The sequence below is a fragment of the Marmota marmota genome, unplaced genomic scaffold (assembly GCF_001458135.2).
Source record: "Marmota marmota marmota unplaced genomic scaffold, marMar, whole genome shotgun sequence".
In the NCBI taxonomy this organism is placed as follows: domain Eukaryota; kingdom Metazoa; phylum Chordata; class Mammalia; order Rodentia; family Sciuridae; genus Marmota; species Marmota marmota.
In genome coordinates this window covers 20016426-20029937 of record NW_025999982.1, presented here as the reverse complement: position 1 = coordinate 20029937, position 13512 = coordinate 20016426, and the positions used below count along the sequence as shown (strand labels likewise).

At 38.4% G+C, this 13512-nt stretch overlaps 1 protein-coding gene across 5 annotated transcripts in view; it reads left to right on the top strand.

Annotated features, from left to right (window-relative positions):
• Positions 1 to 3750, top strand: part of Elovl5 (ELOVL fatty acid elongase 5) — an 85347-nt gene extending 81597 nt beyond the window's left edge. For all 5 annotated transcript variants that reach the window (XM_015487866.2, XM_015487865.2, XM_048805485.1 and 2 more), the window contains exons 7-8: positions 432 to 566; positions 1863 to 3750. In XM_015487866.2, coding sequence (XP_015343352.1) covers positions 432 to 566; positions 1863 to 2006 — 279 coding nt within the window. In that variant the 3' untranslated portion in view covers positions 2007 to 3750. The remainder of the gene's footprint in view (positions 1 to 431; positions 567 to 1862) is intronic.
• The last annotated feature ends 9762 nt before the right edge of the window (positions 3751 to 13512 follow it).

Sequence of the window (13512 nt, the reverse complement as noted above, 5' to 3'; positions counted from 1 at the left end):
CAAACCAAAGGGTACATGGGTAAAGAAGAGAAAGAATGTCCAGTTGGATTGTTTATAATGCAGTAACATCACCAGTTCCCTTTAAACACCCCCCCCCACCCCACCCCATATTCTTCCCTCCTGTCTTTAAGGGGAAAAAAAAGGTAAAAAAGTTGTTTTTGTTTTTTGGGGGGTTTTTTGACACTGCATCCTTGAATTTTGAAGAAAATGTTTCAAGGAGCTTGGAGGGGAGAGGGAGAACGTAGAAAGCTCACACACAGCATTTAGGACAAATGTAGTATGTGCATTGTGTTCGTGAAGTACCTGTCGTACATACAGAAATGTTAGCAAATGTTGATTCAGAAACCTGGGGATGCTGGGTACCCAGTGCATCTGGCATGGGACCTCTTCTGTGCTATGACTGCTCATCTATGTCCTTTTTCTTCCTCCAGGTTCAGTTTGTGCTGACAATCATTCAGACCAGCTGTGGGGTCATCTGGCCATGTGCGTTCCCTCTTGGTTGGCTATATTTCCAGATTGCATACATGATTTCCCTGATTGCTCTCTTCACAAACTTTTACATTGAGGTAAATCACACTGTTCACTGGAACTTGACATTTGGGATCTTTCCAACAAAAGCCTTCATCCCATCTTTTAACAAGGTCATGTGGAACCACTTCTGGGTGCCAGAAGTGCTCCATTCGTGCTCTAATGGAGCCTTTGTTGGGTTGGAGAGTAACTGAAATCTGTTCTAGATTCTGGGAAAGGGGGTCTTGCAATCCAAATGGAAAGCACAGAACTGTTAACAAATGCTGAACTGCTTGTCTCTGATCTCCAGCAGAGATAGGAGGAGAGATGATATTTCAATCACAAGTCTTAGGCTGCTACCTAGAATGTCATGACTAAATGAATCTTTAGAATAAATTTTCATCACAGTTCTCAGATATAGATAGAAAGCTGCTCCTTTTGTCTGTCTGCTTACATATCCACCGATACGTGGATTTGTTTACAAGTGGATATGTAGATATGCTCAAGTTTGAGGGTTTAATTAATTTCCAAGCACATGATTAGGTTTTTGCTCACAGAAGGATCCATTTTGGACAGATTACCTCCTAGGGAGACTGACCACTTGGCGGACACCATTGAATCTTCTTTAGCCTATCACCCTTGGATTATGTGTGTTCTTGACTTTGTAGTCTGTGTATGGTAGTTGTACTGCACACTGACTTGGGGAAGGAGGACACAGGAGGTCTGGAGCCAAGGGGTAGAGGCCATGCATGGGTCCTGAGTCAGGAAAATCCTGTAGTGTGAGCAGCCACTGGGGGCTCAGCCACTTCTCTTCTCTGACCCATGCATAACTTGTTACATTTTTACTCTGCTGGGCTTGGTAGTTTATGACTACACTGTGGAACATACCAGATACATAGATGGTTAAAGGTTAGGGCCTTTGCCTCATTGCTTTCAGAAACATAGCACTTTGTACAAAGGGCAGAAATAATTGCTGAGGTAGTGAGAAAATTTTAAGAAAGGGACATGGGTTTTTGGAGAGCTACTTCCTAGCAAAAGAAACTAATTTGGCCACATAAGCCATATCGTCTGCCATTCAGAATCAGATACTAAAAAGACAGAGTGAAGGGTAGAATTTTCTTTGATGGTTTGAACAGTATTTCTACTGTAGCCTGTGATTCAGGGAACTTAAACTCAGCCTAAGCCTCAGAACAATGGAAGAGTGATTAAACCAGAGCAAAAAGCTGGCACAGGGTTACTTGACCTCAAGAGTTATCTCTTACTAAAGGAAACTAGGCCTAGTGTCAGGGATGCAATTCCTAGTAAAGAAAACCTCCCCATGGTCACGTGGCTGTCATTGTCCTTTTGCATTTTAGACTTACAACAAGAAAGGAGCCTCTCGGAGGAGAGGCTACCAAAAGGACCACCAGAATGGGTCTGTGGCTGCTGTGAATGGACACACCAACAGCTTTTCTTCCCTGGAAAACAACGTGAAGCCAAGGAAGCAACGGAAGGATTGAAGTGGCAGAGTCAAACACCTCCAGACATGCCATGCGATTGTAAGCACAATGATTTGTGCCCGACGCTCGTTAACAGCTGCTGTAACTAGTCCGGCCTACAATAGTGTGATTTGTGTAGGACCTCCTTCATCAGTTCAAAACCCCTAGAATACGTATACAGATTATACAAGTAGGCATAAGATTTCTCACATTTCCGGGCTCTTGTCGACCCCTGCGCTAGACTATGGAAAAGGGAGTGTTACCGTAGTACTCGACACTGCTGTTGCCTTATTAGTTATAACATGATAGGTGCTGAATTGTGATTCACAATTTAAAACACACTGTAATCCAAACTTTTTTTTTAAACTGTAGATCATGCATGTGATTGTAAATGTAAATTTGTACAGTGTTGTTACAGTAGAGAAACACACATGCCTTAAAATTTAAAAAGCAGGGCCCAAAGCTTATTAGTTTAAATTAGGATATGTTTCAAGTTTGTATTCATTTGTAATAGCTCTGTTTAGAAAAATCAAAGACCATGCTTTATGAAACGAGCGTGTAACGCGTCATTTTAAGTGACTGGCTAGATGTGAAATCAGAAACGGCACCTTCAGTTTTATAATATTGGCTTTCAATCAAGCAGGCTCAAATCTAGTGGAACAGTCAGTTTAACTTTTTAACAGATCTTATTTTTTTATTTTGAGTGCCACTAATAATAATGTAAAAAAATTAAAAATTGGGGGTGGGGAGCTCTAAAGAAGTCATGATGAAACTTAAATATATATTCTTTGTCCTCAAGATTTTAGGAAGAGTGTAGGGTAAGTAGGCCATTTTTAATTTCTGAAGTGCTAAGTGTTTTTATATAAGAAACAAAGGTCCATTTTGCTTTACCCAGTGAGAGAGAGGTTGGTATTTTTTAAGAGATGATTGAATATTTACCATTTGACAGAGTCCCATAGATGAACTGGTTGCTAGGGTCCAAATTTGGATTGGTTTCTGTACTGCTATCTGTTTTGACAGACTTCCTTTTAAATGTGCCTGGTTTACCAAAATTAACAAAGGAGAGGAACCTTAAAAAAATTAAGGTAAAATTAAACAGATAGCTACAGCATAAGAGAACTGGGAAATTGGATGGAGAGATAACCTGTTTAATGTAAATCTAATAGCATCTGTGATTTTTTTTTTCTACTTAGAATTTAAAGATTTGTTTAGAACCACTTGTTTAAAAACAATAGACTGCTTATCTAAAATCATGTCTTACACTTCAAATTGAGGCAGTGGTCAAACAGATAAGGACTTTTATGTGTCATTTAAAAGTGTTGGAGTTTAGCCTCTGAGTACTTTCTCCATTTGGAAAAAAAAAAAAAATTCATTGAACCACTCATGACACATCTTAGAAGGTCATTGACAATGTATAAACTAATTGTGGGTTTGATATTTATGTAAATATCAGTTTACCATGCTTTAATTTTGCACATTCATACTGAAGGGATCCGTTTGGTTCTCTTATTAATCTTGTGGGTTTTCTGTTTGGAAGGAGTCACAGCATCTGTTTACATTTACCTTATCAAATCTAGAATGTGTATATTTGTAAATGTATGTCTTCATTCCTAGGTACTAGTTTGCAAATGTCTTTACATATTTCAATACAGAAACTATAACATTCAATAGTGTGCTTGTCAAAGTGTGCTTAGCTCATCTGGATATACCCACACTGTTAAATAATGTCTAAACATTAATCATTAAAACATTTTTGATTACCGGTGCTTGTGTTTTACGTTGTTTATGTGCTACTAATTTTGAAAGATGAGAAGAAGAAAAAAAAAAAACCACTTTCTTCACCCTCTCGGAATTTACTAAGTGGATGTAATTCAGTATCGAAGGTTATGTCATTGCTCACTTCACAAGGGAAAGGACCTTGCATGGTAAGGCATAAGAGGTGTTTCCACCTTAGTTTGTTTTCTGTCATCTTTGGTTCCCACTAGAGATCCCAGCTCCAAGCACACTTCTTTGTCCTTATTTCCTTTGATCCCTTGCTCTCCCTTCACCTGCAGGCTGTTTGAGTCACTTTCCTAAGTCTAGACCACAGGTCCAAAAATTCTTTTCCGTAAAGAACCAGATAGAAAAAAACTTTACGCTTCACAGACCAAATGATCTGTCAGGTCTCTGTTGCAGCTCTTCAACCATGGAAGGCAGGAGCAGCCATAGGTCATAGGCATGTATATGAATGGCCATGGTTGTGTTCTAATAAAACTATTTGCAAAACAGAAGACTTTCTAGCCTGCTGACCTCTAATCTGAAGCAATAAAGTTTTTTCTTAGACTGAAAGCTCTATAACTTACTTTATCAAAGGTCATTTGAGGTCCCAGATCCTTCCCCTTCCAGCCCACCCCAGTCCATTGACTTTAGTCTATCCACGTATCTATGATGGGAGGGATGGCATAAATATCCATCTTCCTTCTGTTCTCTCCATACCATACAATCCCAATTCAGGTTTAATTCTGGCTTTTTGAGTATCTTTGAGTTTGTAAATATAACCTCAAAATGTCACTTGAAACTGAATTTAGTATTTGGGATATTATCAAATGCAAGAGTTGGGAAGTTAATTGTAATAATTATATCCTGTCCTTCCAAGTCCAGAACAAATTGGAAAAAAAAAAATAGATACAAATCAAAGCAACAGAAATCAAAATAGCACATCTTTCCTGAAAAGACTGGATTGGAAAAAGTCAGGTCACAATATAGTTCCCTCCATCCTCACTAAAAACCCTGCTGAACTAATCTCACCCAAGCTGGGAGTGGGACACCAAAGGTGATTCTGATTGTTGGTCCGGTAATAAACTGTTTATTTGGAAAGGCAGCCTTATGATTGCATGAGCTGCCCTTATAGTTACAATTTCTATCCTCTTGACCTTATCACACCAAGATGGTATGTTCATTTGCATCTCCATGTTACTAATCAATGGAAATGAGTTCACTCTCCTGTGCCCAAAAAGGGGAGGATTCTTGTTTCCCCTGTTTAGCAGTTCGTTCTTCATATGGAAAGACAACGTAGCTTAATTTAAGAAACACAACTTGGGGACTACATTGTCTGGCTTTAAATCCTTCCTACAGGAACTTTAGGCAAATTGTTTGAACTTTACCTCAGTTTTTTTCATCTGCCAAACAAATAATGTTTATTCCCTACACAGTAGCGTCATTTTGAGGATTACATAGGTTATAGCATATATGAAGCTCTTGGAGCCACATCTAGCATGGTATATGTAAATTTGTAAAGATTCCCATAAGAAGAGATTATGGGAGATTCCCATAAACCCAATGACTGAGAGACCAGGGAGGGGGGGAAACTTTCTAGCAAGGGTCATCAAGAAGAACTCTGAAGGAGCTGGCTTTAATCTGAGCTTTCAGAGACCACTGATTTTCTTCTTTTTCTTCCACCTTTTTTGAATTGATGCATTGTAGTTGTACATATTGATGTGATTTGTTGGTTATTACATATTCATACATATACACATTATATAATTTAACCAATATCACTCTGTAGCACTCCCTCTTTACCCCCACTTGCCTCCCACTCTTGGTCCCTTTTCTCTTCTGATCTCCCTTTGATTTTTAGGAGATCCACCCCCACTTTGTTTTGCTTTTTCCTCTCTAGCTTCTGCATATGAGAGAAGCCATGACCCTTAGCCTTCTGAGTTTGACTTATTTCACTTAACATGGTCTCTAGTTCCATTTTCCTGCAAATGCCATAATTTCATTTTTTTATGGCCAAATTGAACTCCATTGTGTATCTATACCACAATTTCTTTATCCATTCATCCATAGTTTGGCTATTGTGAGTTGTGCTGCTATAAACATGGGTATGCATGTATCACTGTAATAAGATGACTTTAATTCTTCAGGATAAATACCAAGGAGTGATATAGCTGGGTCATACAGTGGTTCTGTGCCTAGAAGACCACCGGATTTCAATAGATGGATCCTGGAGGTCATCTGGGAGGATGTGTTTTGAGTACAGAAACCAGCATCAACCAATGTGTAGAAGGCTGAGACAGTTTGATTCACTGAGTTATTGGATGTGTGGGTGAAGCTGCTTGTTTTTTAAGTTAAAAGAGTGGGAAGAGGGTGGAGTTGAGCATTCTCATGGATGAAATGTGTAGAATCTTGCTCAGCCTTTCCAAGAGGAAATAGTAATTATACCATTAAAGACTCATTCGGAGCTGTGCCTACTGTAGATTGCTTTGCTGCCCCCATTGCCTCTCCCTGCTCCCCTCAACCCGCAGAGAAAGGGAGGAGCATGGAGGTGAATTAGGTAACAAGAATTAGGACTCAATTCTGTCTCAGTTATAAACTGACCAGAAGTCTTATGTCAGGGCCAGGAAATTCCTCCTAACCAAGAAGATGGCATTTAAACTCTGAAAACGTGGGGCACCCCAAGGATGGGTTATGTTGACCAATAAATAAAAATATTCTTAAGCTACTATGTTAACATACTCCCGGCATACTTTGTTCAAACAACAAACACAGATATAGATTTCCCTTGATGGATGAATAGAACAATGATGCTTTAACCAAGCTAGCACTTTTCAGCAAATTGTGTGTCTTCCCTTGAAAATGTTCCCATCAAATGGGGTGCCCAATTTGTAGCAAAGCCCCAGCAACTGCTTCCAACAACCTGGAGGACTGACTCCCTGCTCTCTCCTGAATCGAGGTCTAGGGCTCAGTCCCGGAGGAAGGAAGACTGTGTAGACCTCCCCTGCCTGCTCCTTATGCCGTCCATGCAGAGCTCTGGCACACTGCTCTAAGAGTACTGGACTAAAGGTATTTTAAGACCAAGGCCAAAAGTCACACCATGTCCTTCCAAGGAAGGATGGGAAACCAAATCCTCAGTGCAAAGCTGTCTTTTTAAGGGTGGTGGAAGTACATATCCCAGGGCACAGAGCACTCCTGTCCTGCTAGAATTGGGTCCACATATGTTTGGTAGTAGTTAGCATGTCCATCAGGACAGAGGCTGTGCTCCTTACCTCTGTGTGATGACAGCTCTTTCTGAACCCTCAGTTCCCTCTACTGTTACAGAAAGATGGATGCCTAGCTCAGATGGCCAAGGCTAAATATGGAAATATAAAACCTCACACACAGCTTTACAGTAGCAGTCCCTCAGTTTTAAGGATACTTGTTAACAAGTAGAATAGAGAAAGAAGACACACATTGGTTGATTACTCATCAGACTTAAAATTCTATTGGTCTACATGTATTATTTGCACTAAATTATCCTTGGTTGAAGCTCAGCTAATATTAGCTGTTAATAAAGAAACTGAAATTTGTTAACAACATCAAAAAAAAGGACAAATAGTATCTTAAATTTAGTTGACTCAGAAAATGATGTTAATATGAGAATTGTCTCATAAGTGGTCACTCAAAAACAAAGATCCTATGTTCTTGCACTAACTGGCATGGAGTTCTGGAAAGGCACATCATGACTCTTGGGGTATCTCATCTAGACGTGAGGGGATTGGAGGAGTGTTCGAGTTCTTTGCATATGGAATGTTCTGTAATTCCAAAGCAGGATTCCAACATAGCCCTAATTTGCTTCTTGCTCTTTTCCTTTTCAGAATGAGATAAGGCATGCATCCATGAGGATAAACTTTAAGCACAATATGTCATACAAGGACTCCTGTACACAGTGAGCCCCCTGGGCTCTATGGGTCTGTGGGCAGTGGCTCCTTCTCACCTGAAAGTCAATAACCAAAAATGTGAAATTGGGGACCTCCTCATATATTTAGTATCTCAAACTTTTATTTGACCTTTTAGATCAGTCTCTAAAGTTTAGACAGTACACTTGATTAAAAAGAAAAAAGGTTTATGTAATTTGTTATAGCATATTTTAAATTTACCACAATACTGTTTACTCTTATAAATTTATTTGATGCTTGGGAGGAAAGATATTAGAAGGGAAGGGAAGAAGTCACTAAAGAGAATGAGAGTAGGCAGGTAGAATTCAAGGAAGGGGGAATAAGAAAATTGAAAAGAAATGAAAAGACAAAAGAAACACAAAAAATAGAAAATAAAGAAAGAAAAAAAAATTTTTTACAAAAATAATAATGATAATAAAAAAAATGAAAATTAAAACTTAAAAAAAATAATAATAATAAAATAAAATAATTAAAAACATTAAAAAAAGTTAAAGAACAACAACAAAAAAATGAAAATGAAAGAAAAAGAAAAATAATAATAATAATAATAATAAATGCAGAACAGAGCAGGGAGGAAGAGCAGGAAGAAAAGATTAACATTAAACAGATACATGAGGTGGGAGGGAAAGGGAGAGAAAAGGGAAATTGCATGGTAATGGAGGGAGACCCTCATTGTTATACAAAATTACATATAAGAGGTTGTGAGGGGAATGGGAAAATAAACAAGGAGAGAAATGAATTACAGTAGATGGGGTAGAGAGAGAAGATGGGAGGGGAGGGGAGGGGGGATAGTAGAGGATAGGAAAGGTAGCAGAATACAACAGTTACTAATAGGGCATTATGTAAAAATGTGGATGTGTAACCGATGTGATTCTGCAATCTGTATTTGGGGTAAAATTGGGAGTTCATAACCAACTTGAATCTAATGTATAAAATATGATATGTCAAGAGCTTTGTAATGTTTTGAACAACCAATAAAAAAAAAGAAAAAAAATTTACCACAATACAAAAGAGAATTGGTAGGAGATGAAATTTAAATGCAGTTATTCTTGAAATGAGGTCAAGGAATTAAGTAACCTCTCAAGTGTCCACATAGGTCCAAGATCCAAGTTAGTGTGGACTGTCTAGAACTTGTGGGATTTGAAAACAGAGGCAGGACTAGAGTAGATGAAATTATGGAGTTTGGATGAAAGCAGAGAGAGCAAGCACACTATTGAAGGAATACAAACACCAGAGGAGTGTGGTTCTAGAGAGACAGAGCTAAATAGCACTGATGCTCCCAGCAACCTTCCGAATTGCTGTTGGTGCTCACCACTGGTTGGGAAGATTTTCTAGAAGGAATTCCTTTGGGGACCACATGCCTCCTGAGAGTGAGATGCAGGTGTTTTTCCTGTGTCTAGGTCCTGCTGGCCTTCTTCCCTATCTTACAGATAAGGAAATAACCTGCTCAAGTAAGCATGATGCCAGAGTTCAGTCGGGCTCTATCTGTTGCTGGCCATTAGAGCTGCTGAGCAGGAAGATGGTGTGGAAAGACCAGCTCCTCCAAGCCCATTAAGCTATGTGTACTCAAATTGTGTCAGCAGACTTGCTTTTAACCAGGGTGACAGACTGCCTACGAGGGACATCAATGTGATTTTAAATTATTTGGAAAATCCACATTGTCTAATGAGGATGTCCAGTCTGTGGATAAGGGAAGAGAAGTGGGGAGAATCATTCCAGGAAATCCCCAAATATTAAAATATTTGACTTAAAGCTTTGATTTCTTTTTTTTTTTTTTTTTCTGGTGGTGCTGGGATGAACCTTGTGCATGTGAGGCAAACATTCTGCCAACCGACCTATACCCCCAGCCCTGAAATATTTTTTATTGGGACATAATATTTGTGTATCTTTAGAAAGTACATTATGAAAACTCAAAGTAGGTATATGATATATAATGGTCGAATCAGAGTAATAAGTACTTCTATCTCTTCAAACACTGGTCTTATTTTTGCTCCCCTTGGCAGTACTGAGGATTAAATCCAGGGTCTCCTGCATGCTAGGCAATTACTCTATCACTGACATTCTTTTCTTTCTTTTCTTTTTTTTTTTTTTTTTTTTTTTGAGACGGGGGCCTCCTAAATTGCCCAGGCTGGCTCCTGTTTTAGCCTCCTGAGTAGATGGCATTATAGGCCTGTGCCACTACCCCCTGCTGTTTGGAAAATTTTACATTTCTTTTCTACTTATTGTGTAATATAATATAAATTGTTGTAACCAAAAGTGACCCAGAACCAAGTCCTCTCCTGTGTTTTGGTGTCCATCCACCCATCAGTCTCTAGGGGACATTCTTCTGTGAGATGCACTTTTTAAGTTCCCCCAAATTAATGAGAACATGGTATTTGTCATTTTATCTAGCTTATTTCACTGAACTTAATGTCCTCCTGTTCCATCTATGTTGCTACAAGTGATAGGATTTTATTCTTGTTAATGACTGAATAATGTTCCATTGTGTAGATATACCACATTTTCCTTATCCATTCATCTGTTCATGAACATCTTGGTTACTCCATTGTGATCAGTCCCATGATAAATGTGGGTATGCAGATATCTCTTTGATATGCCGATTACATTTCCTTTGACTCTGTATGCAGCAGTGGGATTTCAGGATTATATTATAGTTCTGTTTTCCATAATGGCTATACTAATTTACATTCCTTGTTAATAGTGTATAAGTGTTTCCCTTTCTCTGTATCTTCACCAACATTTGATTGGTATGTATTTTTGATAATATCCATTCTAACTGGGGTGAGATGATCTTACTGTTTAGATATCATCTCACTTATTATCAAGGCATTCACATTTCCTTGATAATTTGTGATATTGAACATTTTTTTTCAAATACTCAGCCCTTCCTATGACCTCTGATGGGAAGTGTCTATTGAGATAGTTCATTTTTAAATTGGATTATTTGGGGTGTTTTCGTGTTCTGTTTTGTGAGTTCCTTATATATTCTGGATAATAACCCTCTGTTAAATAAGTAGCTGGAAAATATTTTCTCCCTTTCTGCAAATTGTCTCTTAACTCTGTTGATTGTTTCCTTTGCTGTGCAGAAGCTTTTTCATTTAATAAAATCCTATTTATCTATTTGTATTCTTACTGCGTATGCCTTTGGCTTCTATCAAAAAATTCTTTACCTACACCAATGGCTTGACATGTTTCCCCAATGTTTTCTTGTAATAATTCCCTAGTTTCAGGTCTTACATTTAGGTATTAGATCCATTTTGAACTGGTTTTTTGTGTATCATGAGAGGAATGGATCTAATTTCTTTCTTCTGCAAATGCATATACAATTTTGCCAGCACCATTTATTGAAGAAATTGTCTTTTCTCCATTGTTTGTTCTTGGTACCTTGGTCAAAAATCAGTTGGTTATGTGTACATTATTAACTTCTGGGATCTCTATTCTGCTTTATTGATCTATGTGTCAATTCTTGTGCCACTCTTGCTGTTTGAGTTACTATGGCTTTGTGGTATGTTTGTTTGTTTGTTTTTAAAGATTATTTTTAGTTTTGATAGACCTTTATTTCTTTATATGCAGAGTGAGAAACAAACCCATTGCCTCACACATGCCAAGCAAGTATGCTACTGCTGAGCCCCAGCCCCAGCCCCTGTAGTATGTTTTGAAGGCAAATAATATACCACCTCCAGCTTTCTTGTTTGTTTGTTTGTTTTCAATTTCTTGCTCAGGATTGCTTTGGCTAATAGTGGTCTTCTGAAGTTCCGTATGAATTTTAGAATTGTTTTTGTTATTTCTGTGAAGAAAGTCATTGTGAATTGCATTGACTCTATAGATTGCTTTGGGTAGTAGGTAATTTTAACAATATTAATTCTACTAATCCATGAATGCAGGATATCTTTCTATTTTTGTATCCTCTATAATTTCTTTTATCAATGCTATTTGTATACACATATACACAGACATATGTGTGTGTGTGTGTGTGTGTATGTGCATATATCTTTTTTTGTAGTGAGGATCAAATTTAGGGTGGTCTACTACTGAACTACACCCACAGCACTTTGTATTTTTTATTTTGAGGCAGAGTCTCAAAATAAGTTGCCAAGGCTGGTCTCAAACTTGTGATCCTCCAGCCTCAGCCTCCAGTGCTGCTGGGATTACAGTCATGCACCACCATGCTCTACTAATACTTTGTAATTTCTGGTGTAGAAATAGTTCACTTTTTTGGTTAAATTTACTCCTAATTTTTTTTTTAGTTGTTCTGAGTGATTTTATTTTCAGCAAGTCATTATCAGGACGTAAAAATATATTTTTTTCCTCTGTGTATGTTGACAATGTGCCTACAACTCACTAAATTCATTTATTAGTTCTAACAATAAACTTTTGAAATATTTAAAGGGCTTTATATTCATTATAGTATTCCCTTCATTTTATGGTGTCACTGAATAAAAAAAAGCTTCCAAGTCACAAAAGTTGGCACAAATAATATCCATAAATCTAATAATCTATTTTTTTGAAAAAAATCACATAGCATGTCTATAATTTTATTTTTAAAAAGCTAATGGTAGCATGTATTTGTTTATACATACATGCTACTGTAGGGAGGCTGAGATAGAAGGATCAAGAGTTCAAAGGCAGACTCAGCAACTTAGCGAGGCCCTGAACAACTCAGTGAGATCCTGTCTCTAAATAAAACACAGAAAAGGGCTGGAGATGTGGCCCAGTGGTTGAGTGCTCCTAGGTTCAATCCCTGGTACCAAAAAGAACAAAAACAAAACAAAACAAAACAAAAAAACTATTGAGTCTAAGTTCCTTCCTGACACTAAAGAAAGTCAGCTGGAAATCGTTTTGGCAAAGGGTTGGTCTATAGCATCCAGAAACAACAAGGTTCACCAAGTGCTGCCTCTATTCCAGGAATCTTTCCACCTGCTGGGGAAACAACAATGAGAAGGTAACCTTATCTGTGGAAGACAGAGGAAGCCTGGTAATTGCTGAAGGAACAACCAGGTGCTGATGCTGAAAATATTTTCTTAGGCTCTTGTACAGATGATTTTTGAAGTTTGCCTTTATTAGTTTGGTGCCTTTGGGATGGAACCCAGAGCCCCATGCATGCTAAGCACACAACCCAGCATTGAGCTACACCCCCAGCTTCAATGCTATAGTTTTTGTCTTGTTGTTGTTTGTTTTGGTGCTGGGGATTGAACCCAGGGGCACTTAACTACTGAGCCACACCGCCAGCCTTTTTTTTTTCATTTTGAGACTAGGTCTTGCTAAATTGCTTACAGCCTCACTTAGTTGCTGAGGTTGGCTTTAAGCTTGGGATCCTCCTGCCTCAGCCTCCCTAGTCACTGGGGTTACGGGTATGTGCCACCGCACCCAGCCAGATACTGCAGTTTTTATGTGTGTTGTTAAATTTGTAGTTCATATTTTCCTCAACCAAAGGAAATGTCACTGGAAGTTTCACATCTCTAGAAAGTTATCCAGAAGCTTCTAATAGTGCTATCTGCTCTCCACCTCATTGATAGTCCTTCACTATGCTTGAGCCAATTCTACCCCAGTCCTAATGATTCTGGGGGTGCTCAGAGACTTGAACACTCCTGCCACCCTCCATTGGGTTGTACCATGTGATAGCTTGTCTCCTACATTGATTACTCTTTATGTTAACCCTACATTTGTAGTGTGATTTCTTTGAAGGTGTTTCTTTGGTTGGTTGGTACCGGGGATTGAACTCAGAGGTACTTTCTCACTGAGCTACATCCCCAGCCCTTTTTATTTTTTTATTTTGAGACAGGGTCTCACTAAGTTGCTCAAGGGGTTCTTTTTTTTTTTTTTTTTTTTTAAAG